General features: G+C 50.7%; 1 protein-coding gene across 1 annotated transcript; it reads left to right on the top strand.

Moving 5' to 3' along the window:
- The first annotated feature begins 5,008 nt into the window (after positions 1-5,008).
- Positions 5,009-13,451, top strand: TEDC2 (tubulin epsilon and delta complex 2). Its single transcript, XM_041408980.1, has 9 exons — positions 5,009-5,054; positions 5,233-5,288; positions 5,748-6,423; positions 7,841-7,894; positions 9,591-9,675; positions 9,981-10,095; positions 10,310-10,411; positions 10,814-11,025; positions 13,239-13,451. Exons 3-9 carry the CDS (start codon positions 6,338-6,340, stop codon positions 13,380-13,382), a joined length of 798 nt encoding a protein of 265 aa, XP_041264914.1. The 5' UTR covers positions 5,009-5,054; positions 5,233-5,288; positions 5,748-6,337; the 3' UTR covers positions 13,383-13,451.
- The last annotated feature ends 12,550 nt before the right edge of the window (positions 13,452-26,001 follow it).

A 26,001-nucleotide genomic window follows, 5' to 3' on the forward strand; every position in this document is an offset into this window, starting at 1 on the left:
TCTCTCTCCTTTTTGGACATAAATCTCTGGTGTTTGTGGATTAATTTTCCTGACAATCTGTTCCATGCTTTCATATGCAGGAGACTTCCTTTGTCTTCCCTGTTTTTTTTCAAACAGGGCTGATCCAATGTAACATTCAGGAGCAGGGTGAGGATATGGACTATTTCCCAGTGAAAGTGTCCCTGCTGTCAGCATTTTTCACCTAGCCAGCTGAAGCTGAAGCAACCTCAGGTTCTGCCAGGTAAGGTGAAAAGAAAAATTTCATCACTGTAAGGGTAGTCAGGCACTGGGCACTGGCACAGGCTGACCAGGGCAGTGGTAGAGTCACCAGCCCAGGAGGTGTTCAAAAAACATGTAGATGTGGCACCTGGGGATGTGGTTTAGTGGTGGGTTAACGGTTGGAGTTATATGAAAAATCACACTATGAAAAGCCAGGGTCCATAAAGGAGACAGAGGAGTCCTGAAACTTTATTCTAATAAAGCTAGAGAGTCCACCTTCTAATAAAGGTAGAGAGCACACGCCCGAGGGGTTTCCTCTCCGGAGGTTTCAGAGGGTGCAGCCCCTTTTGTCCCAAACTCCCAGCTGCATGTAGCCCTCTTCCTTTCCCCGTTGCTGAGGCATTAGGAAGGTACAGCCTTCCCAAACCACCTACCCCATATCCACCTTGAACCTGTCATTTTACCCCAAAATTCACAAACTCAAGCTCGTGCAGACCCACTTGTCTGTTTCAGGAGTCAAAGCTGCCTGGGCTCTGTAAGAAACCTGTTGCTTGTGATGCCTTGGGAACCTGACCTAGAACAGAGACTGGACAGAGTTAAAGAATAAAACAGGGATTTATTAGGAGGCTTCAATGCCCTCATATTGGGCAGCACAAGAGCCCAGCCAGGGTTACACCCAAGATGAACCAAAATGGTCCCAAAATGCACAACCAGTCACGGGGCCTCTCACTTTAATAAGTTCTGCTCCATTTGCATATTGGAGTTAATTGTCCAATTACAGCCCTAGCCTATGAAGTCCCATCCTTGTTTTTCTCTCTTCAGTCAGTTGTTTATGCTCTTGGGCCTGAAATTTGGATCATTTGTCCTTGGTCCCCAGCTAGAAAAGGATTTTTTTTTGTCTCTCTACTCTGTGAAAAGAGTATCTTACTATCTTCTAATATGAAGCTCAAAAGTGCACATTAAAGCAGCACAGAATCTGAAAAATACAAAAGCATCACTTGAAGCTGGTAGAGACATCAAGACACATTTCAAAGATGTTAACGCCCATCCCCTCCCCCATGGAATTGTGTGTAAAGACATTAGCACACACCTTTCCTATCACAAGGAACTGTTACCTGTGACAGAGTCCTGCTGCCCTGGTCATGGTTGAATACCTGCCTCGCCGGGAGAAGCAGGGAATGAATTCCTGGTTCTGCTTTTCTTGCAGGGCCTTTGCTTTCCCTGTTAAACTGTCTTTATCTCAACCCATGAGTTCTCTCACTTTTGCAATGCTCTCCTGCATCCCACTGGGAAGGGGTGAGTGAGCAGTGTGCGGCTGAGTTGCTGGCTGGGTTTAAGCCACAACGTGCCTGTGTACTTAGGGAGGACTTCCCTGTGTCAGTTCAGCAAGGAGCAGTGATCCCCATGGGCAGCACACAGAGGAGCACAGCTCATGGAATAATATAATATAGCAATAATATAGAAAGTGTGGGGAGGTGTATTAGTGATTAGGTGTATGTTCTGGTTTAATTTTTTTCTCTTCTTATTGCTAAATGATGTCTACTTGAATTTTACCCCAGGTAATCCTACCATGTTGGGTTATGGGCACAGCTTTCAAAGAGCTTTAGGAACCCAGCAGGAGATCCCAGTGACTGGACAGTTATTTTTATTAGCTGACAGGTATTTGAGAGTTGGGCTCTCAGGAACATAGAAATACAGATTGCAGAATATCACCTGGCACCTGTCAGCCTGAGCAGTGAATAAGTGCTGACATTGTAATATTACGTCTCACCTGTGGAAGATTCTCATGAATTCAGGCCCAAAAATAACTGGTGCCAGAGCTGTGTACCAGCAGCAGTCCCTTGTACATCACACAAGTATTTTAACCTGTCTTTTGTAACTAAATTTTTGCACCAGTTGAAATGTTACTTAGTATGGGTGCCAGGTTGAGCTACCCAGCATTTTCCCAGCAAGCAATGTCATGAAGCAGAAATACACTTCAGACTCTGTTAGCTCAAAATCCAGGCTCTGGCACAAGTGTGTCCTATGCCAGCTGTGCCACATCAGGTCTGAACTGGTGCAGGGCCTGTTGCTACATGAACAGAATACAGCTCTTTGCTGCATTTACCCACTCCAGCACAAGCTGCTCTCAGTGAAAAGTTAGGTACACACACCCGGGACCTTTTCCTCAACTGGCTTTGTCAGATGATCCAGTGGAAACCCAACCACCCCCAAGAGAAGGCAGGAACTGATTTGCCCAGCAGCTGCCCTGTTGCAAGACTCCTCAGAAGGCGAGGCAGCAGGAGCCCATCATGGAGGTGTGGAGGGGAGTGGGAGAGGGGAGTGGGAGCAGCTGAGCTGCAATGTCCAGTGTCGGCATGTTTGAGCCCTGAGCATCAGTAGAGGGTGGTTTTATCTCTGTCAGGAAGTTTCTGCTCTCCACCTGTCAGTTATCACCTCACCCTGCCAAGGTTTCACCCATGGTTTAACCAGTGCTCGCTGCAGCTGCAAGGGGCGAGGTAAAGCCTTGCCCTCCCCACCACACTGCCCCTCTTGGTTATGTGATGGCAGCAGCCCTTGTCTCACCTAAAACCTTACTCTAAGCCAACATGCAGATATTCATCTGTCTTTCTTCCCAGCAAGGTGCAGCTCAACAGCAAAGTGCCTGCATTAAAGCTTTCCTGTCTGTTGGGGGGAATTCTAGGGCCTGCACAAAGCAGAAGGCTGAGGAGGGGCACACACTTGGTTCATCTCCTGTACAAAGGGATCCTTGGGTTTTGGGGATCATTTTTAGCACTGCCAAACCACAGAGACGATGCAAAATGTAGCCGTGTCAATAGTGCTGCTCCAGCAGGCTTCACGCCTCAGGTGACTTTCCCGGATCACAGCAGCCTGATCCCTTTTTTGGTGGTTTTTAACACTTAAATGCCGACAGTTTGCAGGTGCCTGAGGAGAGGTGTCACTCTCACGGCCCAGGCTGTGCTCCCCCTGGGACAGCAGGAGCTGGAGGCTCTGGGAGTCCAGGGCTCCATGTCCTGGCCAGTCCCAGCCTGCAGGAATCCACCTACCCCCGAGAACAGCTTTGGGCACAACAGTATCAGAAGGATCTAAAGTTACTGGTGAAGGGTCTCGAGGGAACTAGAGCTGTGTGAGGAGTGGCTGAGGGCACTTGGTTTGTTCAGCCTGGAGACTGAGGGCAGAGCTCACCAGGGGCTGCAGCTTCATCCCGAGGAGGAGCTCTGATCTCTGCTCTGTGTCCAGGAACAGGACCTGAGGGAACAGCTGGAGCTGTGCCAGGGGAGGTTTAGGTTGAATTTTAGGAAAAGCTCCTTCCCCTAAAGAGTGCTGGGCACTGCCCAGGCTCCCCAGGGAATGGGCACAGCCCTGAGGCTGCCAGAGCTCCAGGAGTGTTTGGACAGGGATGCCCAGGGTGGGATTGTTGGGGGGTCTGTGCAGGGCCAGGAGCTGGACTCATGATCCTTGTGTGTCCCTTCTGATTCAGGATATTTAATGATTATAGAGAAGCAGCTGTCTGAAAATGAGCTCTTCTTGTTCTGCTGCTGTGCTTTTCAGGGTCTCATAGCATTGCATCTGGTGACTTTGTTGATTAAACTATTTTCTGAGTGTCTGATATCCCTGTCAGCCCTGCTGAGCCCAGGGATATCTGGCTGGGCTCTACCTTGGCTCATGCCTCAGAGGCATAACTGTTCACAGAGTTCTGACAGTGAATTCACACTTCTCTACAAGATTCAGGGCAGGAAGGGGCCAGCCTGTTTGCCAAATTTTGTTGCAAAGTCTACAGAGAGAGAAATCATTCTTTGTGCCAAAAGTGCAAATTACAACTGGAAAAATGGATGTGGAAACTCACGATGTGTGATGATTTTTCTGATATTTTGTAACATTTTGTAAGGGGTTTTAAAGTCCTGTCTCGATGAATCACCTGGAATTCTCAACTTCTCTTTTAAAAAGTCTGTGGTCACGTCGCTGCAGAGAATCACGAGCATCTCGACCTCAAGATTCAGCCATTGAAGGCAAAGAACCACTTATTTCCTCCTTTCTAACTTTTTGCTAACTTTCATTCTGTTGTGCAAGGGGGAGGACTGGATTCCTGCTCCTCAGCTGCCTGAACAGACAGCGCCGAGTGCCAGCTACGGGCTCTTGTGGAGAACTGCACTCAGCGAGAGCTTATCCTGACTGCATCCAGCAGCACTCGGAGCCCGCGGCACCGAGCCGGCAGCTCCCACAGCCGCAGAGCAAGGCAGACTCCCCTCTCCATCAACAAAAGCTCACAAATTCTCTTTTATGGATGCAAACCACGGGCGGCAGCAGCAGTTTGCCGTGCGCGGGGCCGAAGGTGGCTCTGCCCCGTTCCCGGGGAAGCGGGCGGACACCCGGCACCGGGCTGGGCCCGCTTCCAGCTCCGCCTGCGGGGCATGTGCGAGCCGGGGCTCTGCGCTCTTGGGGCGCTCCGCTGCCAAAGCTGAGGGGAACAAATCCCCACTGTGTCCTGACCTCAGGAGAGGCGAATACCTCGGGCTGTGGGACAGGCCCGCGGTGCCCGAGCCCCCCTTAGAGGTAGGAAAGAGAGGGAAGCGCCGAAGGCAGCGGAGGGAAAAGCAGCTTCCGCGGGCCCAGCGGGGAATGCCCGGCACTGTCCCGCCCGCGCCGGGCAGGCACAGCTACCACAGGGGCCCCTCTGCCCGACACCCTCGGCGCTGAGGCGGAGCGGGCTCCCGGAGCCGCCCGGAACGCCTCAGGCCCGAGGCCGCTCCCGCCTCCGCCGCGCGTGGCCACGCCCCGCCCGGGCGGGAGCTGGAACGGCGGGCGGCGCGGAGCCGGGCGCTCCTGGGGCGCTGGTGAGTGCGGCACCCGCGTGTGTGGCGCCCCCCTCCAGGGCCCCGCGTCCCGGGCGGCCCGCAGGGAGCAGGAGGCCCGGGCGCTGGTCCCGCAGCCGTGTCCGAGGCCCCGCGGGCCGGGGGCGCTGGTCCCGTCCCGGTGCAGCAACGCCGGCTCCGTCGCTGTTTGTTCCCCCAGGGATGATGAGGAAGAGGAGCGGCCGCAGCCACAGTCAGGCTCCAGCACTGAGCATGGTGAGCGCTTCCCCCGGGCCGGTGCCCCCTCATGTCACACGGGCCCCGGGCCAGTTGCGGTGTTAGGAGTCATTCCAATGCTCTGCATCCACCTAAACACCCCCTCTGCCTTTTCCCTCCCTCTCTCCTCCTTGGGCTTAGCTTGGAGTCGTGTCTCGTTAGCCGAGGCGGGCAATGAAGTGACTGCGGGCCTGACCCACGTGTGGGAGTGTCACTTGTTGCGGTTGGCTCGGGAGATCTGTCCTCCTGTGGATCACATCCATCCTGGGTCTTCAAAGCTTCTGGCAATCCTGCCTGCATCCTCTGTGCAGTGGTTGTTCCCACAGCTAAAAAAAAATACCCCCTGCACCAGTCATTAGGTTTCGTTTCCTTCTGTGCCGCCTGGAAGAGCAAGGTAGTGAAGAGTCAAATGGGGAACATCCAGGTTTGAGCCTTCTGACATATTTTCTCTTCTTGCAGAAGACAGGCCTTCACCCAAGGAGCTAGAGGAACTGGAACTGCTGAACAGGGCCTTAGAGAAGGCTCTGAAGGTCAGGAAAAGCATCTTGAAAACTCCATTAGAGACTCAGGGAGCTACAGGACAGAAATGGGCAGGTGAGGCACATGCTCCCAAGAAAGCTGAAGAGCAGCAGGTGCCTGTACCTGTTGAGGATGTTCCTAAGTGCAGGAAGGTGAGAGCTGGAAGCAAAAAACCTGTGTTGTTGAAGAAACCCTCTCCATACCAGTTAAGAGCCCCTTACAGGACTGACCCAGATGTGAAGAAACTGCAAAGGAAAGTCCCAGCCCGATGTGTTTCTCAAGGCCCCAGGACAGCTGGGAAGATCTCCTCAAAAGGAGTGACTTCCAAACAAGGAAAGAGTCACAGGACAGCAACTGGTGCCAGTGCCAGAGAAGTCTGTGCTGCAGCTGAACCCCAGGAGACACCTGGCTTGTCTGAATGTGCCCCAAATGAGCAGCAGAGCTTTTCTGTAGGGGATTCAGCTGCAGGAAAGAATTCCACAGTTGCTGGCAAGCAGTTACATAATGCAGGGAAGAAAAGTTGTGGTTTCATGGGAGAGTCCAGCAAAAAGGAGGACACTGCAAGTGCATGGGGAAGGAGCACCTCACCACGGACAGGCACCCTGCAGGAAATGGGGTAAGCGTGGGAGGTGGGCACCTCTCCTGTTCTGCTCCACACTCACAGGCACATGTACAGATCCTGCTGGCTGTAGCTGCTCTGGTGTCCCAGCTTGGCTTCATCCTCCTCACATCCCTCTCAAGAGGAAGAATCCTATACAGTTTAAAAGCCTTTATTGTGGTTGAGTAAATGTTTTCATTTTAAGGGCTTATTGTTGGATGGCTGGGACTTTGAAAGCCTTTCAATTAAGACTTTTGATGTTTCATAGTCCCCTGTGAGTGGTCTGGAAAGCTGTCTCTGTAGAGCTTTCTTGAGCCTTAGCTTTCCTCCGAGTGTACTCTGTATTGTAGTATATTGATTTTTTAAAATTTATTCTGTTTTTTTAGACAGTGAAAATACATAATGCATGAATTGTCTCTCTCTCTAAAGCATGTGCCCAGTGCTGTTTGGAGTGGTGGCATCTGGGTTTGATGCTGTCCCTGTTAACCTGTAACATACTGCCCACATAACTACACAAATCAGGACTGACTAAAGTGCAGTTGTTTCAAGGGTTTGATGCAGGAAGGATTATGAAGGGAATGTTACTGAGATTCTCTGTGGAAAAGTGGCAAAATAATACTTGGAAGATTGGCTTTGTGCCAGTCTGTCTTGTTTAAGTAATTTCTTTCCTCTTTTGCTTTAACAAAACATTGAAGCTCAGTTGCATCTGGAAAGTTTTGAGGAGTATTTCTCTCAGCCACCACAACCTAACTCTTGTGTTTGTGCAGGGAGGAAATGATCCCTTTTCACTGGCATTGGAAAGGCCCCAGGACACTTCAGTGACAGTTGCTGTAGAAACAGGGATCTGGATTCAAACATTTGCTTAAATTCCCAGCTGTGGCCTTGCGTTCCTAGTCTGCATGTGACTAACAACTGCCAACCCTTCTGTTTTTGTAATAACAGTTTTGGAATTATTCTGCTTCAGGGTTAAGAATCATATTCCCAGTGGAAGCTGGAATGTCCCTTTCCTATTTCTTGGAGTGTCCTATGGTGCTAAGCAAAGCTGCCTTGTCCTGCAGCTTTGCCGGTATGAGAAGGTAGGGCGAGAGGCTGTGGCAGACCAGTTTCCCTGAAGGTGCTGTTTCCATGTCTGTACTCTGCTGTGCCATGGCTTTGCTCCCAGCTGCCCACCTGGATGAACCTCTGATTGGTCCAGGATGCAGGAGCTCTCCCAGCTCAGCTCCATGATGCCTGTAGAGTTGAATGAGCGACCTAATCTTCCTTCCTTGAGGACAGTCTGAAGACAGTGGTGGATCCAATCTCCAGAGTTGCTGACATCTCCCATTGCAGCTAAATTAATTTCAGATTTTGACAAAGCACCATTTTCCCTGTTGCAAAACAAGGCTCAGTTAATTGCTTTCCTGCTGCCAGGATTGATCATTCTCCTGTTTCACAGATGCCAGCTGAAGCTCCCCCTTTCCTACAGGAAAGCCTATTCCAGGAACTCCAGGTAAGACCAGTCTGACCAGTTCAGTCCAGAACTACCCTCAGCTTCAGGGCTGTGAGGAGGGGTCAGGGGTGGCTGCTCTGTGTGCCCCGGGAGGCAGTGACCCCACAGCCCATGGGGCCTGAACTGGGAGCAGGAAGAGCTCCCATACTGCAAGGCTGCTGCTGAGGATGTGTTCTCCTGTTATTGTAGCCACTAGTGCTACTTTTGTTCTCTGAGTGCTAATTACTGTTATTCACTGAGTCTTGAAGTTCCTGGAATGCTTTAATCATGAGTTTAAGGGTGCTGCAGAAGTCTCTGCTGGTGCCACACGCCTGTTGAAGGCAGGATTCCCCGTGGGATGGGTGTCTGTATACACTATCCAATGAGAGTTTCCCAGACCATCCCTGCCCTGCCTTTGCAGCCTGGAAGCAGCACAACTGTGTGTGTCTGAGGCCGGTTCCTGCTGCTGAACTCTTACACTAAGCCAGCTACAGTGTTACTGCAGGGATGGTGCAGGAAGTTGGGGCTTACATGCTCTGGTCCATTCTCCTGGACTGGAGAAGACTCTCGTCTCAGTCTTCTGGAAGGGTTTCCTACATTTCTTCTGAGAAATCTTGCCATAATTCAGCAGATTGCTCATTATGTGCTTTGTTCAGATATTAAGCATAAACCCTTTCTTAAATCTAACTATAGTCCCTTGTGCTGCCCTCAAGAATTCCTCCTCTTCTTAGAAACTGTCATTTATCAGAGACCAGTTTGTTAGTTGCCCTTCTGCAAGTTGTAAAGACTTTATGCCCTTAATTTTCACTTCTAAATTGAGCCTTTTAGCATTACACTTCGGTGTAATTTTATACTTCTCACTATTGCTTTTAACTCAGTCGCAGATTGAGAGTAACCTTTGCACTAAAGATCCCTTGTAGAGGGTTTGCATCTTGCCTGAGAATTCTATTCTTTTCTGTTCTGTTAACCTTGACACTACTTTGCATAACATATTTCTGAAATGTGCAGATTCTAACATGATTTAAAAGACCCATTAGACTAGAGAGAAGACACATGCACACTCGAGTTAGTCAGGCACTGCAGAACTATTTTAAGCTTCCTCCTGATGGCTCTCACTTACTGTGGCAGGTTTTGGAAGACAGTCCTTAAGGAAAGGATATAATGGGTACTGTGCACCCATGAGGATGTTGAACTCTGTGAGAGAAATGCACCTCTCCAGTAGTGCTGTTATTTGTGCAGTGTTTTATCTAAAAAACTGGTGGACTCTGGTGTGAAGTCCTGGCCAGCTTCCTCATGATAATATCCTCAAACCTCTGTCTTGCATCCCTGACATGCTGTCATTCTGTTTGCCAAACATACCACAAAAAATTATTAAAGAAGAATCTTGAGGAAGTTTGGAATATGAAGCAGTTGGGTGAGAGCTTGTCCTGTCTATGGAAACGTATTGTCTGTCTTCTGATCCTTCCCCTCAAAACAAGAGGAGAGAGTAACAGGTGCTTTGCAGTGTCTGATGCTTTCTGCAGGGTGTCCTTGTTGATCTGATAGCAGCCCTGGGAATGAGTTGGGAATGGCTGGTAAATAATCTGTGAGAGAGAAGGGGAGGGAGACACTTGTAATTAAAGCACTGCTGTGCCGCACTGGTGTGTCACAGCTCAGTGTGAGCACTGTCTGGTACAAAGGAGCATAACTTCCACCTCCTGCCCCTTTGGAATTTCAGGGCATGGGAGAGATGTCGCCTGTGCCAAACAAGTGCAGATGCAGCAGCTGCAAGGACCCGTTTTATGGACAGAATCCAGACAACCGTATCCTTTCCTAGCACGCACAGGGTGCAATTGCTCTGCAGTGAGCTCCAAGCTGGAGAAAGTTATGCCTCCAATAACAGCAGTCCCACTTGGGTCTCTAGGCAGTGGGTTTTTTCACAGTACAGCTGTTGAGCACTTGCAAAACCTCTGGTCCAGCTAAACGTGGCCACAAGGCAAGCATGCCCTACACAGTTGTGCTGTGCTGTCCTCACCTTCCCCCTGCAGTGCCACTTCCCTCTGCCCTGATTCCAGCTGGTCTGGCCTGGGGCTCAGGATTCTGTGGAACTTTCCTTAAGCTGCTGCTGTTTGAGTTTTGCTCCCCGAAGCTGACCCCCAGTCCTGCAGAGATAGAGGAGGAATTAAGGGGCCTCCAGGATGTCCCCTCCCGTCTGAGGCAGTATGTGGAAGCTGAGCCTGCAGGTAAGGAGATAAAAAGGGCAGTGGGAGTGCAGAAGATAGAATAAGGATGATTTGGGCTCCAGTTCCATGTGTTTTGTCTTCTTGGCATGTGGTGGACATGAGGGACGGGAACATTCTCTGCCTGAAATGAAGGCTGGTGAACCTGAGGCCACTCTGGAAGCTGTTTGGGGAGGAAGGTTCCAGTGTTCACACCTTTTCTCTGCTTCTCTTGTAGACCATTCCACTCTGCAAGGAGAGTATGAAAGCCTTCTGACCTTGGAGGGTTTGCAAACCACGGTGTCCCAGTGCCTGCAGAAGCTGCAGCTGCTGCGAGAAGGTGAGACAGTCCCTGTGTTTGTGGTCAGGTATGGACATGGCCCTTTGCCACCCCTGTGTGCAGGACACTGGACCACGGTCATTTTGCCCCTGGTTATCTTTATGGTATTGGAGCACTTAATTCTCTGGTGGCAAACAAATCTGTGGAACCTGTGTGCCTCCCCTTTGTGCTCAGGAGAGACTTGGAGCTTTGAACTGCAGTTGCAGTTCAAGAGGGCCGGGGAGGGGACACTGCAGGCCACAGCTTAGAGTGTCCTGATTGTGCCATGTGTGAGGAGCTTGCCCTGATTAATACAGTCTCTTTAGTCATCAGTTTCTGGGAACAGTAAGTAGCTCTTAAAGTCTGCAAGTACAGATTTAACTTGTATGTTTTCATCTCCTGCCTTTTCTTGTACCCTGGCAGCTCTGGAGTCCCAGCTGAGGCTGTGCCCAGACTGCGCTGGGGATGTGGGGAGCTGCTCTCCAGCCTGTGTCCCTGCCAGGGGACAGACGTGTGACAGTGCAGACATGCTGGCTGTGCCTCTCCTCTGTTACTCCAGTCTCCAGGAGCTGAGGGACCTGTTTGCCTTGAAGCTGCAAGTGTCAATGCTGCACCAAGAGATTGCCTTACAAAAGGTGAGTCTGGAGGAGCGTTGGTGCTCCCAGAGCAGGGAAGGAAAGGGACAGTTGTGGGGCAGCAGCTGTTGTACAAGGTGTTGATGGGCAACAGCAGCAGCATGGCAAGTTCCTCCAGTGATGCTTCTGTGTTTATGCCTTGTTCTCTTTGTTGATGAATGAGACTTTTTTTGTTGTTATTGTTAGGGCCAGAGCAGAGGCTCTTACATGCCTGATCCTCTCCTGATAAGATTTTATTTATGTATTCTGAAAGAATTTGGCAGTGGAGGATGTTGTTGGTAACGCCCCTTTTGTCAGGCCTTTACAGCCCTCTGAGGGCACCCACTCTCTCATTCCATCCTGTGTGACTTCAGCTGGTGAACTCCTCTGTTCTCTGTTGCTTTCCTTTTAAATCTCAAACCACTGTGCTGCTAATCTTGCTTTTACCATTCTGAGACTGTAAGAACAGGGTAGGAGGTGTCAGCTTCCTCAGCAGCCTGAGCAGAGAGTTTGTCACACAGGGATTGCTTGTTCTTCTCAGCCAGCAAAGGGCAGAGAAGATCTGTGATCTGATCTATTCTTTGCCATTGACTTGAGCAATAGAGGCTCTGGAAAAGTAATTTTTTTTAAGCCATAAAGGTATTATTAATAACTGTCTGCAGCCCTGTGGTTGAAGACAGATTGCTACCTGACTTCAAATGGGATTTCAGCATTATAATCCTGAATTATGGATTGTGAAGGGTTTGGGGTTTTTTTTGTCTGCCTGAAATGAAGTGGTGACCAAAGCCTGATTCCTGCTGCTCTGTTGGTTGACTCAGTTTCTTCTGCACATGTACCCAAATAGATGCTTTGTGCCATGTGAGCCCTGAGGCTCTGAAGCAGCTCTGTGCAGTATGTGCAGAATGAGTGAAATTCTTGGGACAGGTGAAGTAAGTGGGCATGGAACAAGATAAATACCCCAGAAGAGGATGTACCTGTGTCTGGGCCAAGCCTGTCCACTACCTTTCCATGGAGGAATGCCAAGTGTCATAGAAGTTCCTGGTAGCTCTTAGCCTGTCTTTGACAGTGAAGATCTGTTTCTTCTTAGGTGTCAGGAGCAGAGCAGGTGGAAGTGGAGCAGTGCAGCACTCCTTTGCCAGCTTTCCCCTTAGGTAGCTTTCATGTCTGTAGAAAAAGACTTCCCAGACATGAGCAGCTGTGTCCTGCTCCCCTGTTCCTGCACAGAGACTTGTGCAGAACAGGAGAGGGAAGCCCCTGCAGATATCTTGTACTCTGTTCTGTTTGGGTCTTCCTCTGTATCCACCAGGGAACAATCATGGAATCACAGAATAACTTGAGTTGGAAGAGACCCAACTCTTGGCCCTGCATAGACAGCCCAAGAATCCCACCCTCTGCCTGAGAGCGATGTCCAAACACTCCTGGAGCTCTGGCAGCCTTTAAGGAGGTGGCTGACACACGTTGTTGAGTTGTCCTCTCTCCTGAGCAGGCATTGTGCAGCAGGTTGGGTGAGTTTTGGTGTGCAGGCTGCTCAGACCTCATAACCTCATGCCAGATTAAAAAAAGAAAACAATTAAAATCCCAGACAAAATGTCTGTCTGAGCATTAATTCAAGAATGGGGCACCAAAGACCAGCTTTTGTCCAGTGATTGAAGTGACCTGTGCTTGAGTTGTCAGTCAGTCCTAATCCCAGAGCTGATGCTGATGCTGTGCTGGGTTGTTTGACAGCGTGGGCTGGGGTCCCAACATAGGCTTAACAGAGCAGCAGCCAGGCCAGGGAGTGTTGGACAGCCTGAGCAGTCCCTGTAACCTGTTTGGGCTGGAGTTGGCCACTTACACCTCTGGCATAACTGGGAGGTGATGGGAACAGTCCTGAGTGAGGGGTTGAACTTTACCCTTGGGTGAGTGAACACTCCACTGTGTGGCCGCAGAGCTCCTGAACCAACACCAGCTGCAGTTTCTTACAGGATGCTGATCTCATCCCAGTGCTGGGCCTTCCCTGCAGCAGGGCAGCAGCACTGCCACTTGACTTCTCTGGAAATGCTGGGTGGCTGCCGAGGCAGCTCATGAGCAGAAAATGAACCACTCTGCCTCTATTAAATATGACAAAATAAAGTATCCATCCATCAGTTAGCCTGTTATTAGTCATACTGCTCTGATTAGATTTCACTTGTTATGCAGCCACTACAATGAGTGCTGCTGGCTCTGGTGACAGTGTCTCCTTTGCTTCTGCCCAGGTGATGATGGCAGAGCTGCTGCCTGTCCTGGAGCCCAGGCCAATGCTGGAGGGCTCTGCAGGGCTGTTCCGGGCCATCCACAGCCAGCTCTGTGAGGGGGGCCGGCACTTCCCTGTGCTGGTGCGAGACGAGCTGCTGGACTGAGCTGGGGAGCCTCCTGCTAGTCCTGCACAAAGCCAAAGACAGCTCCAAGCAATAAATCTTTTCTATGAACTTCTTTACTCTGCCTGTTTATTCCACTAAATTCCAGGGGGTTGTTTTTGTTATTGGCTTTTAAAATTTTCTTTTAACTTCTTTTTCTGTCAGGAGGACTGGAGCCCCTCTGCTCTGGAGCCAGGCTGGCAGAGCTGGGGGTGCTCACCTGGAGAGGAGAAGGCTCCAGGGACACCTCAGAGCCCCTTGCAGGGCCTAAAGGGGCTCCAGGAGAGCTGGAGAGGGACTGGGGACAAGGCATGGAGGGACAGGACACAGGGAATGGCTTCCACTGCCAGAGGGCAGGGCTGGATGGGATATTGGGAAGGAATTGTTCCCTAAGTGGGTGGGAAGGCCCTGGGATGGGTTGCCCTTGGATCCCTGGAAGTCCAACCAAAGCCAGGTTGGATGGGGCTTGGAACTGCCTGCTCTAGTGGAAGGTGTTTCTGCCCATGGCAGGAGTGGAATGAGGTGAGTTTTACAGAGGAGCCCATGGAGATGCCCCCAGGGCTGGAGCCCCTCTGCTCTGGAGCCAGGCTGGCAGAGCTGGGGGTGCTCACCTGGAGAGGAGAAGGCTCCAGGGACACCTCAGAGCCCCTTGCAGGGCCTAAAGGGGCTCCAGGAGAGCTGGAGAGGGACTGGGGACAAGGCATGGAGGGACAGGACACAGGGAATGGCTTCCACTGCCAGAGGGCAGGGCTGGATGGGATATTGGGAAGGAATTGTTCCCTAAGTGGGTGGGAAGGCCCTGGGATGGGTTGCCCTTGGATCCCTGGAAGTCCAACCAAAGCCAGGTTGGATGGGGCTTGGAACTGCCTGCTCTAGTGGAAGGTGTTTCTGCCCATGGCAGGAGTGGAATGAGGTGAGTTTTAAGGTCCCTTGCAACCCAAACCAGTCTGTGTTTCTGTTCTATATCACTTTCCTAACCTGTTAACTGAGGTTTTGTGAAGCCCCTTCAGGTCTTCAGAGACTCTGATTTTGGCTTTTTTTCCAAGGCTGTCTCTACCCAGCTCAGGACACCAGGCTCCTGGAATAAAGCACGTTTATACTGATCAGCCATAGGAGCATGGCTCACGGCCTTCCAGCCTCCAGAAATCGTGAGAAGCCCCGCTGCCGCTGCCCTGGTCCCGGCCGGCAGGGCCGTGCGGCGGTGACCGGGGTTTGCGCTGCCGTCTGGCCGTGCCCGGCAGGGCCGGGCGGCTCCCGCCGGAGCCGGGGCACCCGGGAATGTCCAGCCCGGGCCTGGAACACGCAGGTCCTGCAGCGCTTCCCACCTTGTCGCTGCGGGAAAAGGCCAGCTGCCATTCTCCTTCATGCTGGGTTTCTGCCTGTAATCCCCAAATCCCTGCTGTTTCGGTGACAGGTAAAGCTTTGGAGTGAATTGGAAAACCTCTGCTTGTGAATACTTAAAATTCCATTCAGGAATAGTACCACGGCCTAGTACAGTTTGACCCAGACCATATCTCAAAGCTGCATTCTGTTTGGTGTGTGTGTGTGTGTGTGTTTGTGTGTGTGTGTGTGTAATTTAGCTCTTAGCAGTGCAAAAACATTCATTAATTTTTCCTTATCTTTTTTCAAGGCTAGGTTGCTGCCTGGCTCTTCTGAATGTCTGTCTCTTTTTGACACTCAAAATTCAATAAAAGTCATTCATATGATAGGTGAAAATCAGCATCTCTGACTTTCCCTTTGTGTTTTTGTCATAGAATCCCAGATGGGTTGGGTTGGTTTCGGTTGGAAGGGGCCTCATCCCACCCCCTGCCATGGGTGGGACACCTTCCACTAGACCAGGTTGCTCCAAGTCCCATCCAGCCTGGCCTTGGACACTCCAAGGGAGCAGACACTGCCTCCTAAAATAGTGTGGTCATACACATGAACGTGTCCATGTTTGAATGGGAGAGCTGACATTTGGTATTGTTAATTAGGGTGCTGTTATGGATAACTTGCATCTGCAAGCAGTGCATGAGTCATGGAGCATCTGCTGCTCAGCACAGGGCAGGCCAGTGTAAATTGGCAGCAGCTTCAGCAGCACAGCAAGGACTGCAGAGGTGGCAAGGGCTGGGAAAAGGAGACAGCCCGTAAGAGAGGGTTCACAGGGGTTGTTGCAAACTCAGGAGGCAAGCTGACCCTGTAGGAGTTGTGCAGAAGGGGTGCACAATGTCAGGCAGCTGGGTCGTTCTCTGCCTCTGGGTGCAGTGAGGTTTTGTTCCTCTTCCTACACCACATTTTAAAAATTCAGAAATGTGTAAGACTTTAAATAATTTGAATGACTCACTCTTTCGAACCAGTCTTGTGCTGTAGCAGAGATAGATTCAATGTCAGTTGAACTCAGGGGCTGGGGGGCTTTGTTATAGAATGTACCATTGTTGTATTGGAAGCAAGTACATCCAGCTGAGATGAGGAAACAAAGACATAAGGTAGTGTTTGATGCCATGGGATAGAATTACAGAAATACAGGAAATGAGCAGTATTTTTGGAAAGTGATAGATGATCCCAGTGTTGTGTATACATGAGCTGAGAAAGCATAGTGAGGGCCAGGGAGAATTAGCAGCTCTTATTCCTTCTTTGTCCCTTGCAGTAGCATTTAAAAGGTTTTTGGGTTTTCCCTACTTGAAGGATGGGATCTTGAGGAGGAGGCAGATTTTTTCTTTCCAGAATCTGTGACTTTAAGTATTTCCAACTGCTACAATTTTTCTTTTTCCCTGGTTCTCTTCTCTCCTTCCCCTCTACAACTTCTCCACAGACTGTGCTTGTTTTGCAAATGTGTTTGGCCAGGGGAGGGATAGCAGCAGTGCTGTTGTTAGTGCACACTGCAAAGAGCAGAGCCTCTTGGAGGGTTTCACATGCGCCAGTTGTCTTTGGTTAGCATTAGGAAATAACAGAATCACAGACTGATTTGGCTTGGAAGGGATCTTAAAAATAATTTAGTTCCACCCCTGCCACAGGCAGGGACACCTCCCACTATCCCAGGTTGCTCCAAACCCTGTCTAGCCTGGCCTTGGACACTTCCAGGGGTCCAGGGGCAGCCACAGCCTCAGTTGTGCTTAGTTCTGGAGCTCTGTTGGGCCCTCCAAGGGGTTTATCCTGCATGTGTCACCAGATCTGCCACCAAGTGCTGCTGACGCCCCTCCTTGGGAGAGGCCACGTGGAGAGGCTCAACAGTGGGGCTTCAGGGGTGCTCCCCGTCTTAAAACAGAAATGACTTGAGTCTTGGTAAGAGGGATGACACCGGGAGGAATGTCCTTCCTCTTCCAGTCCTTCTGAGGGGTCTGGCAGCATGGGAGTGGTGACAGAGCGTGCCAGGCTGTGCCCTGCTGCTGTGACTGTCCATGGCACACTCCCACCCCTGGGAAAAGGGCAGGAGGAGCTCCCTGGGCCAGGAGCACACATTAGGGTTTGGAGAGACAAACCCTGATGAGCTGTGTGAGGCATAAGGGAATTTCATCAAAGAGCAGTTTAAGATGGTAAATGTTGAAGTGGGAGGAAAACTCCCAGCCCACTCTGAAGATGACAAATTTGCTGTTGATGTTCTTCTCTAAATGAGCTTTCTGTGAGCTCCAGAGAGCAGGTTACTTGATTAAAACTGTGTGTGAGTCAAACCTGGAGCATTAACACCTGACTCAGCAAGTTGTTGTGCCAGTCTAGAGTTCTAGAAAGAGCACTGGTGCTACAAAATGCTGGGACAGAGCTGTTGGATTTTAGGGAAGCTACATAACTCTATGTCCACACACATTTTTTAGTTTTTATATTCTTTTACCCAAATCAATCTCTCCCTGAGTTACAGAATTCAGTATGAGCTTGTGATTTCCAGCTGAAGCTTTGCTGAGATATTTTGTCAGCTTCTGCTAAATCTGAAAGGAGTGGTTTTGGGTTCCACAAGCATGCAGAGCACACTGGATGTGGGAGCTGCAGGATGCAGAGAGCTCCTCCAGACTGTCCCAGGGTGTCTAATTATCAGTACACTGTAAGCAGTGAGTGGGAAATGCTTTAATAGCCTTATGAATGCCAGGAGAAGGAGCCAACAGGGATTTTTTGTGGGCAGGCAGCCAGTTCATGGCTGTGCATTTCCAGTCCTGAGTCCTGTCACCACAGTGGAGTCACAAAGAGGCTGCAGAACATGATGGATCTGACACCAGGGCTTGTCACTTGTTATCTGTAAAACAGAGATTGATGGGATTTCACTTGCTCGTGAGCTTGGTTTTATATGTCTGTGCTCTCTGCAGCAAGGCCTCTTGCTCTGGTGGATTGTGGTTGATTTTTATGAGCATGTACACTGGGACTGGTGCAGATGACATCTGGTTTCAGTGGCAGCTTCCTAGCCTTCCTTCACATACATTAATAACAACCTCACAAAAGAGAAACCCTAACCATTGCTCAGTCTGACATGAAAACAATTCATAAAGCAGGTATTAAAGTTCCTACCATTCGCCATGCAGATTGAGTACTATTTTTGTAACCACCACCCAGAAGAAGATCTATCATCTGGGTTTTAATTTGTGGAGAAAGAAGGGGTTTAGCATTTTAATAAAACAATCTATGGCTAGTTAATTAATCTGAGCTCAGTTAGACAGAAAAAGGCAGGAAGCAGTGTGCCCCATGTGCCAGGGAACAAAGAGCTGGGAATGGGAGGGGGAAAAACTTAAAAGGGAGTTTTGAACTGTAATCTCACGAGGTGAAAGTTTACAGTAATGGGTTATTTAGGCACACAAACGAAGATGTTTGACTTATTTTTAGCCAGAAAAAGAAAGATGACCATTGGATCAGGAGTTTGGATAAGAAAAAGTAACTAGAAGCAAGATGTGAGTCAGTGGAGGAGCCTGGCCTTGGAAAAAAGGTTGTCTGGATTCTTCCCCCCTGCTTTCTGGGAACACAAGCTCCCAGATGTTCATGCTGCTGTTAGGTTTGTCCTCAGCCCTCATGTAGAGGGGAACAATTTAATTTCTTTGTCTCACCTGAGTCCAGCTTAAAAGAAAGGCTCAAGGGAGGTCGAAGTGCACGTGCAGCTCAGCGGGGCTGCAGTGGGGCTCCTTCCCTGTACAACGCTGAGCTGCACATTTCCTTTCACTGCAGCTCTGCAGCACCTCAGCATCCTTCCCCTCCCTCAAAAGCAGTGTGCCACAGCTGTTGGTTCAGCTGGCACAGCCTCAGAGCTTTGCAATCTGCAAGTGTGCTCCCTGAGGATCTCCCCCTTGGGGTTTTGTTTTCCTGCTTCAGGCTCTGAAGCTCAGAACACACAACAGTTTTCTCTGGAGGTGAAGTCTCTTAGAGGACGTGTTAGCAGTAGGTCTTGCTTTTGGAATTGTTGGGCAGATGAGTGCTGTCATGCAAGGTGCAGTGAGACTGCCTCCAGGGTGGGAGTTTTGGATTCCAACCAGGCATAGGAACACAAAGGAGAGAGCACAGGAATCAGAGAATCATTTAGGCTGAAAAGATCTTTAAGAACTTCAAGTCCAAATGTTCTCCCACTGCCAAGACCACCATTGAACCATGTCTACACATCTTTTAAATCCCTCCAGGGATAGTGACTCAGCAAAAAACAAAACAAAACAAAAACAAAAACAAAAAACTTAAAAAACTTACTGAAACCATAAATAGTATTTTAATTATAATATTGTGCTGACTGCATAATGGGATAGAATTCAAATGGTTGGATACTTGATGCAGGGATGAATCAGTATTTTTTGTATTTAAGCGCATTTGGGCATATAAATTTAAACATAACCACATGTTGCTGTGACCATTCCAGGCTCACTTTTAGGGTGATTATGAAATTCAGTGTGTTTGCCAATATATTTTCACCTATTTTCAGTCTTAACTACCTGGTATTGTCTCAGTTTTAAATGGTGTTAGTTTTGTTGTGCTGTTCTCGACTCTTCTTGAGGGTGTCAGAGCTCTCAGCAGATATCCTGCTGTCCTTGCAAGAGCAAACTCACCAGATTTAAGGAGCTGTTTGACTGAACAAAGCATTAGCGATTTGAATCGTGTGTGATTCCATCTCCCTTCCTCCTACCAGCGGGAGCACCGCGCTCTCCATTCGCAGGGAGGAGTTCAGGCTCTTGCTTATGACAATGCAAACAGCATTATTTGGGTTTGGGCTTTTAATTAGGTTGGGTTTTATTTGTTTCTTGGTTTTGTTTTGTTTTTTTTCCTGTTAAGAATTACAGTAAAATAGCTTATTTCTGTGTATTAGGTGCATTTCTTATCTGCGAGCCTTAAAACCAGTGTGCCTGGTGTATGAGTCACTCAGCTCCACTGGTGCCTGCCCAGCTCCCCAGGCAGTGCAGGAGTACCCACAGCTCCTTCTCCAAGGGCAGAAGAGGATATCAGCAAAGCTGCTGGGGACCTCTCCTCCCAGTCTGCAGCTTTCCCTGTCTCTGGACCTGGCAGGTTCCCAGCTGAGTGCTGCGTGCCCGCCGTGGCCCGAGCTGAAGGGGGGCAGGATGTGAGAGCTCAGCCCCAGCACTGGGAAGGAGCACGGCTGTGCCAGGGGGTGATGAAATGTGCCTTTTCCATCTGCTCCCATCCATCCTGGAATCCACAGGAAAGCATCCTTCTTGTGAGACACGTGAACGTCTCGTTTCAAGCCCCCTCCCTGGTTTGGAAGTTCCTCTGGAATGCTGTGGCTGGCACTGGCATTCTCCCTGTGCCGATGGCCCAGAGGGGCTCCCCACCTGGTGTAAAAGCCATGGGCCCAAAATAGCTCAGAGATGTCACCCAGCAACTTGTCACTGTTGCCAAAGTCTTTGTTGGAGTGGATCAAGGTGACACTTGGCTGCTATTTTCAGCCCCACACTTCCTGATGGCTGTTGGTGCTTTATTCCCCTGCTTTGATTATTTATTTATTTCCATTTTGCTGAATCATAGACCTGGAAAATACTTCTTAGGTCACTGAGGATCCAAGAATGTGCCTCCTGATTTATTTTGCTGCCTTTTTTCCAGCTTTACTTGGCACGAGGCAGCTTAAAATGGACTATGAGATGCCACCTGTGCTTCTTTAATGACGCTTTCCTGCTGTGTGGGTTTCTTCCCTGCTCTTTATCTTAAAATTAATGGAGCTGCTCAAAGTTTAACACTGGCTTTGCCAGGGTTTTTTTCCACAGTCAGCTGTGGTTGTTGGTGCCGTATTCACCTGCTCTCATTTCTCTGCAGCTCTTCATTGCAGTCAAAGTTTATTTATGGTGGGGGACAGTTGTGCAATAAATTGTTATTCAGTGTTTCCTACCCCAGTCTCAATCTATCATGTGGCTCTTGCATGAACTGTACCAGATTTTCATCATGAAAAGTGATCAGGCACTGGCACAGGCTGTCCAGGACAGTGGTAGAGTCACCATCCCCAGAGGGATTTAAAAAATGTGTGAATGTGGCACCTGGGGACATGGTTTAGGGGTGACCATGGTGGTGGGGGGTTACTGGTTGGAACTGATGATCTTCCAGCCTTCACAATTCTGTGATTCTGTATTAGCTAAATAAAGGCAGAATTATTAATTTCCTCAGAGAGCCAAAGGAAAAAACCCTTGTGAGGATTTCTAAGTTACAAACTGCTGGGGTTCATTGCTTTTTTCCAGTTCCTCTGTGCAATAAGTCAATGCCTGTGATCTGTTGGCATTTAATTTTTAATCAAGTGAGGGTCGCTTGTTGAGAGCACAGTTCTCAGGCTTCAGGGCTGCCAGTTTCTGGATTTCTACAGCCTAGACCCCAGTTCTGAGCTGCGTGTCCCAAAACTGAGCAGTGAGGTGGGCACGAGTGAGTATTACTTTTTTGACTGATGCAGGGACATATGTGAATTGTGTAACAGTGATTACCTTCAATTATCTTTACCCACAGATGTTCCTGCCAGATATGTAGTTTTCTGTTCTTGTTTCCAGCCCCATTACCTCCTAGTTCTGGACAAAACAAGGCATAATTCCTTCATACACAAAATTCCCCTATGCAGTGGTTTAGTTCCAGGAGGGAGTGTGTTCACCCTGAGCACAACAGGACCCGGAGCTGTAAGCAGAGCAAGTGGCACCACGAGGGTGTCTGTGCATCCTGGCCCTGCCTTCTTTGCTGCAGCAATTCCATGTGCTCTCTGAATTATTTTGGCTCTAACATCTGCTTTGAGAAGGTGATCTTGGTGTCTCTGGTCCATAATTATGGACTGAAGGTGGTGTCAGTGTCTCTGGTCACTCACATAATTATGGTCTGTGGGACACCTTCCTCCTGCCTCAGCATCGGGCAGTGCTAGAGAACGTGGATCTCCTCCTGCACCTTGCTTCTTCTGAGATTCCCTAGTGGTGCTCAGCATCATATTTGATTCTGGGCTTCCTTACTTCAAAATTGGAGAAATTAATGTGTTTTAGAGGGGTCCTGGCTTCCTCATCCTTCATTTCCTCCTCATTCCCTTCTAGGAGTCTGGGTTGGCTGTTCAACCACCACCATTCTATCACCCATCCAAGCCATTCACCTTCTCTGCTCTTTCCTGTTCCTCTTCAACAGGAATTTCCCAGGTGTTTCCTTCCCTCCTGCAGCTTTGGAGCCTCTCCCCCAGCCAAGGGCACCAAGCCAGGCTCTGGGCAGGGTTCTGACAGTAGGAAGAGCTCCTCTGCCCCATCCATCACCCCGAGGGTCCCTGGGGTGCCCGTGTGTAGAGGGAGTGTCATCCCTCTCTGCTCCTGCGAAGTGACTCATCCAGTCCCAGCTGCACTTTCATCTCCTGGGGGAAGAGGGAGGAGGATTCACAAGTCTCTATTTCTGCTGTGAAAATTACACCCTTAGGTTGGTTACCGAAGGAGTGTGGAAGGAAGGAGTGGAGCACCCAGGCAGAGGAGCCTATCAGCCCCACCAAGGGTGGAAGATTCAGTGCCCAGAAATATGGACTCACACCATGCAGCCCATTGCACATTTGTGAGTTTATAGAAAACAACCATGAGATCAGAGAAAGTTGCTTGAATTTGGCCTCTGAATGAAGGGAAAATTCACCCAGCTGCCTTCCACACAAGTGTGAGATGATGGTCACCCTGCCCCAGCCGAGCCCTGTGCAGGGTTGTCCTGGTCCTGTTTTTTCTTTCCAACCAGGAGCAAAGCCAGCACGGCTCCATGGCATGCACTGGGCTCTCTGCAGATGATTTCTTTTAAAGCATCTGTGGAGTTTAGAGGTCCTTGGTTGGGCATTGCTGCCTCTGCTGCTCGGAAACACTCTCAGGTGGGCTGTGTCTGATGGCAGCAGGAGCAGTTTGGTACGTGCACATCTCCTGCAGGTGGGTGTGCCCTGTGCCCTTCCCTGTGTAACTTCAAGCAGGGCAGGTGTGAGGCTTGGTCCCAGGAGACACAGGGCTGCTACAGCAGGGTCACATCAGTACTGCTGAGTCAAATACTCAAAGCCCTCATCCATAAGAACTGAGACATGAAAATGGGCATTTTTGTAATCGGCTGGGACTTGTTTTTCTCACCTATTGCTTTTTCAAGGCCAGTCACTGCTCTTCAGCACCACTTAAAAGCAGGTACAGCTGTCAATCCACGAATGCTGCTGGGTTTTGATGGAAGCCAAGAGTCCTTTTCAATCCTCTGAGTGTGTGGGGATGCTGCAGGTGGTATGACCAGCACGGGGGGCTGGAGCTGTGTTTAGGGGTGACACCACATCACCAGTTGCCTGAGAAGAAATTTGGGAAGTGGCCCATTGCCAGGCTCATTCTTGGAGTATTTTCATCCAGACCCCACTGTCAGCAGCAGCTGAATTATTTTAGCTGATATTTTCTTCAGCTCAGGGTAAATTTAAGCCTGAACATTTTCAAGTTTGACAAAGCTTCACAAAGCTGAAGCTGGAGCTTGTGCTGGGCGGTATCAGCCTTCTGCCCTTGCTCAAAGGGCATTGACTCATGGAGTTCTGCTGCTCTTCCTCCCATCTAATGAGCAATCAGGAGAGTAAATAACAAAACTCTGTTTGCAGAGCACCGTGTGCTGCATGTCTGCCTTAGCTGGAGTTATTTTCCCACTGCTATCTCTGTGCTCTGGTCTCTGGTGTCTGCAGCTACCTGCCTCTGGGCATACTATGGGAATTTTGGGAATTCAGCTGATACCTGATCAACTTGCACTTTTGTTTTTTCCAAATGTTATTGAAGAAACTGGGAGCAAGAAGAAATGCCAGGAGTCTTGCAGACCCAGCCCCTCTGTTTTGGTGCTCACGGGTTGCACACAGCTTTCCAGACCAAACCTGAAGAGGGGCAAAGAGTGATCCAAACCAGCTTTATTCTTTCCCAGACTGGCACAACTTCCCTGGGGATGCTGTAGGCAAGAGCAGTGCCCACAAAAAAGGGAGGATAATACATCCCCTGTGCAGACTAATGCCCAAACCTCTCCTTTCCTGAGCCAGTCCCATCAGCTCCTCTGATTTTCCATCTCAGATTCCACAGAGCCTCCCTCTCACTGCCCAGCTCTGCTTCTCCTGCAGGGTGGATTTTCTTCCTTGTTTTTGGCTTCCTCTCTCAGTTGATGCAGACACACAGCTGGGCCCCATCAGTACAGGGGAAGCTCTGACCTGGGAAAGGCTCCAGGTCTTCAGGTTTGCTGCAATAGCTCATTCCTTTCCTCTCTCCTTCAGGAAAACCAATTAAAAGATAAAACAGGGCAGGAGAAGCCAGAGAAGGGAACTGTTTGTGCCCTCTCCAGTCTTGGTGCCTCTCTGATCCACTCATGGTAAAGGTGGCACAAAAAGGTTTTGCCCTCAAAAAAAAAGTCTCTGCTGATGTTCAGAGCTGAGCAGGAGGGTTTTGTACTTAACCTTCTCCAGGCTGTTTGTGTCTCCCGCCTCCCTGCCCAGGAGCCCTGGGTGGCATCACTGGACTCTGCCACATTCTGCACATGTGCTGAGCCAACATCACCCACCTGTGCCCAACACTGCTGTTTAAAAATGGTTAATCTTGATAGTCAGGATGTGGGCACTGCAGGGAAAGGAAGGAGTGCCTGGGGACCCTGGTGGGTATGGTGCCAGCTCCCACAGCCCAGCCCAGCCCAGCCCTCCTTCCCGGGAGAGCTTCCTACGGCTCTGCTGATCCCCGCCTGTGCTCAGCTGCCTTTCAGCATCCTGCCCCCCTGGACCTCACCCTGCTGCTGCCCTGCCTGCTCAGCAATAATCTCAAATCCCAAATCTTCCTGCACCTCAGCTCCAGCCCCTTGCCTCCCAAGGTCCCGTGATTGGTCACCCTCTATTCCCACAGTGTCACCGCAGCAGTGTCCCACGAGCATCACCAGTCCATGGGTTCCCAGTGAGGCCACCCAAGCCCTGGGCTAGGGAACAAAGCCGGAGAGGGTGACACCGGGAGAGAAAGAACTTGGAGGGAGGTGATGGTGTTGGCATTGCCCACGGAGGAGGCAAAGGGGCTCAGGGGAGTGTCTGGAAGTCCCGCTGCCCGTTCCCTTGGGATCTGCCTTGCCCGGGGGCTGCAGCGGCGCGGGCCTGGGGCACTGGGCAGTCGGGACAGTCCCTGCCCCAGCACTGCCTGGCCAGGGGCCGGGCTGGCCAAAACAGACGCAAGTTGGAAAAACACATGCCAAGAGCGATGCCAGCTGGGCTGCTCCCAGCCCGAAACAGTTAACAGGCGGCGAGTCCTCCCACCGCCATGAGATCACCGCAGCCAGCGCCAATCCTCGCTGCAATCCTCCTCCAGCCCTCGCTCAGTCTGGCAGCAAAGGAGCCGGGAGCCGAAGCTGCGAGTGAGAGCGGCGGGGGACAGGATCCCGGCCCGTGAGCCGTGAGCCGCCGGACGAAGTGACCATGTAGGATCCGGAACCTTCCCTCCACCGCCGGCACAGCGGCTCTCGTCCGTCCCAGACGCCCCTTGTGCTGCTCCTTCCTGGCTTTTCTTGCAAACATGATGGGCTGCAAGTCCAACTCACTCACTTGCCTGCAGGGAGGAAAACCAGGGCTGCCGCTGGCCACAGCCACCGATTCCACGGCCACACTCAACAAACTGGCCCTGGCCACGGGCGGGACCGAGAAATCCTGGTACCGCTGCATCTTCCCCTTCGGCATCGTCTCCGTGGTCATCGGCGTCGCAGCGACGTGCATCACTTTCACCATCAATGGCCCCCAAATGGACATCGCTAAGGTGGTCTCGGTGGCCACCTTGATCTTCGGGGTGGGCCTGCTGGTGGCTGCCTATGTGTGCTGGCGGGCCAAGCGGGAGCGGCAGCGCAAGCGGCAGCGCCAGGAGCCCGTCGCCCTGGAGCAAGGAGCCCTATGACCTGGGCTGGGGGCACAGGCTCAGCTCCACCCGGAGCCCCCTGCTCACACGCCCCCCTCCGCGAGCAGAGGGGTGACAGCACCGGCTTTGTCGCATCCGAGGAGGTCCGGACCCTGCCCGAGGTCAGCTTGCCGTCATTGTCCGCCCCGCCCGCGCCAGCGTCCGGCCATCCCCGCTCCCGGCATGGGATAGGGGCAGTCCGGCCACGGGAGGGGCTCCCTCCTGCCTGCCTGCCTGGGACCAGCACGGAAAGAGCCCGGAGAGTGGCCAAGGAGCGAGTGACCACACAGGGACCCGCTGCCTGTCCCTGCCGGAGATCCGCAGCGAGCGCAGGGCGCTGCTCTGTGCCGGGGAAA

The sequence above is a fragment of the Onychostruthus taczanowskii genome, unplaced genomic scaffold (assembly GCF_017590055.1).
Source record: "Onychostruthus taczanowskii isolate IOZ18803 unplaced genomic scaffold, ASM1759005v1 scaffold10, whole genome shotgun sequence".
Lineage (NCBI taxonomy): Eukaryota > Metazoa > Chordata > Aves > Passeriformes > Passeridae > Onychostruthus > Onychostruthus taczanowskii.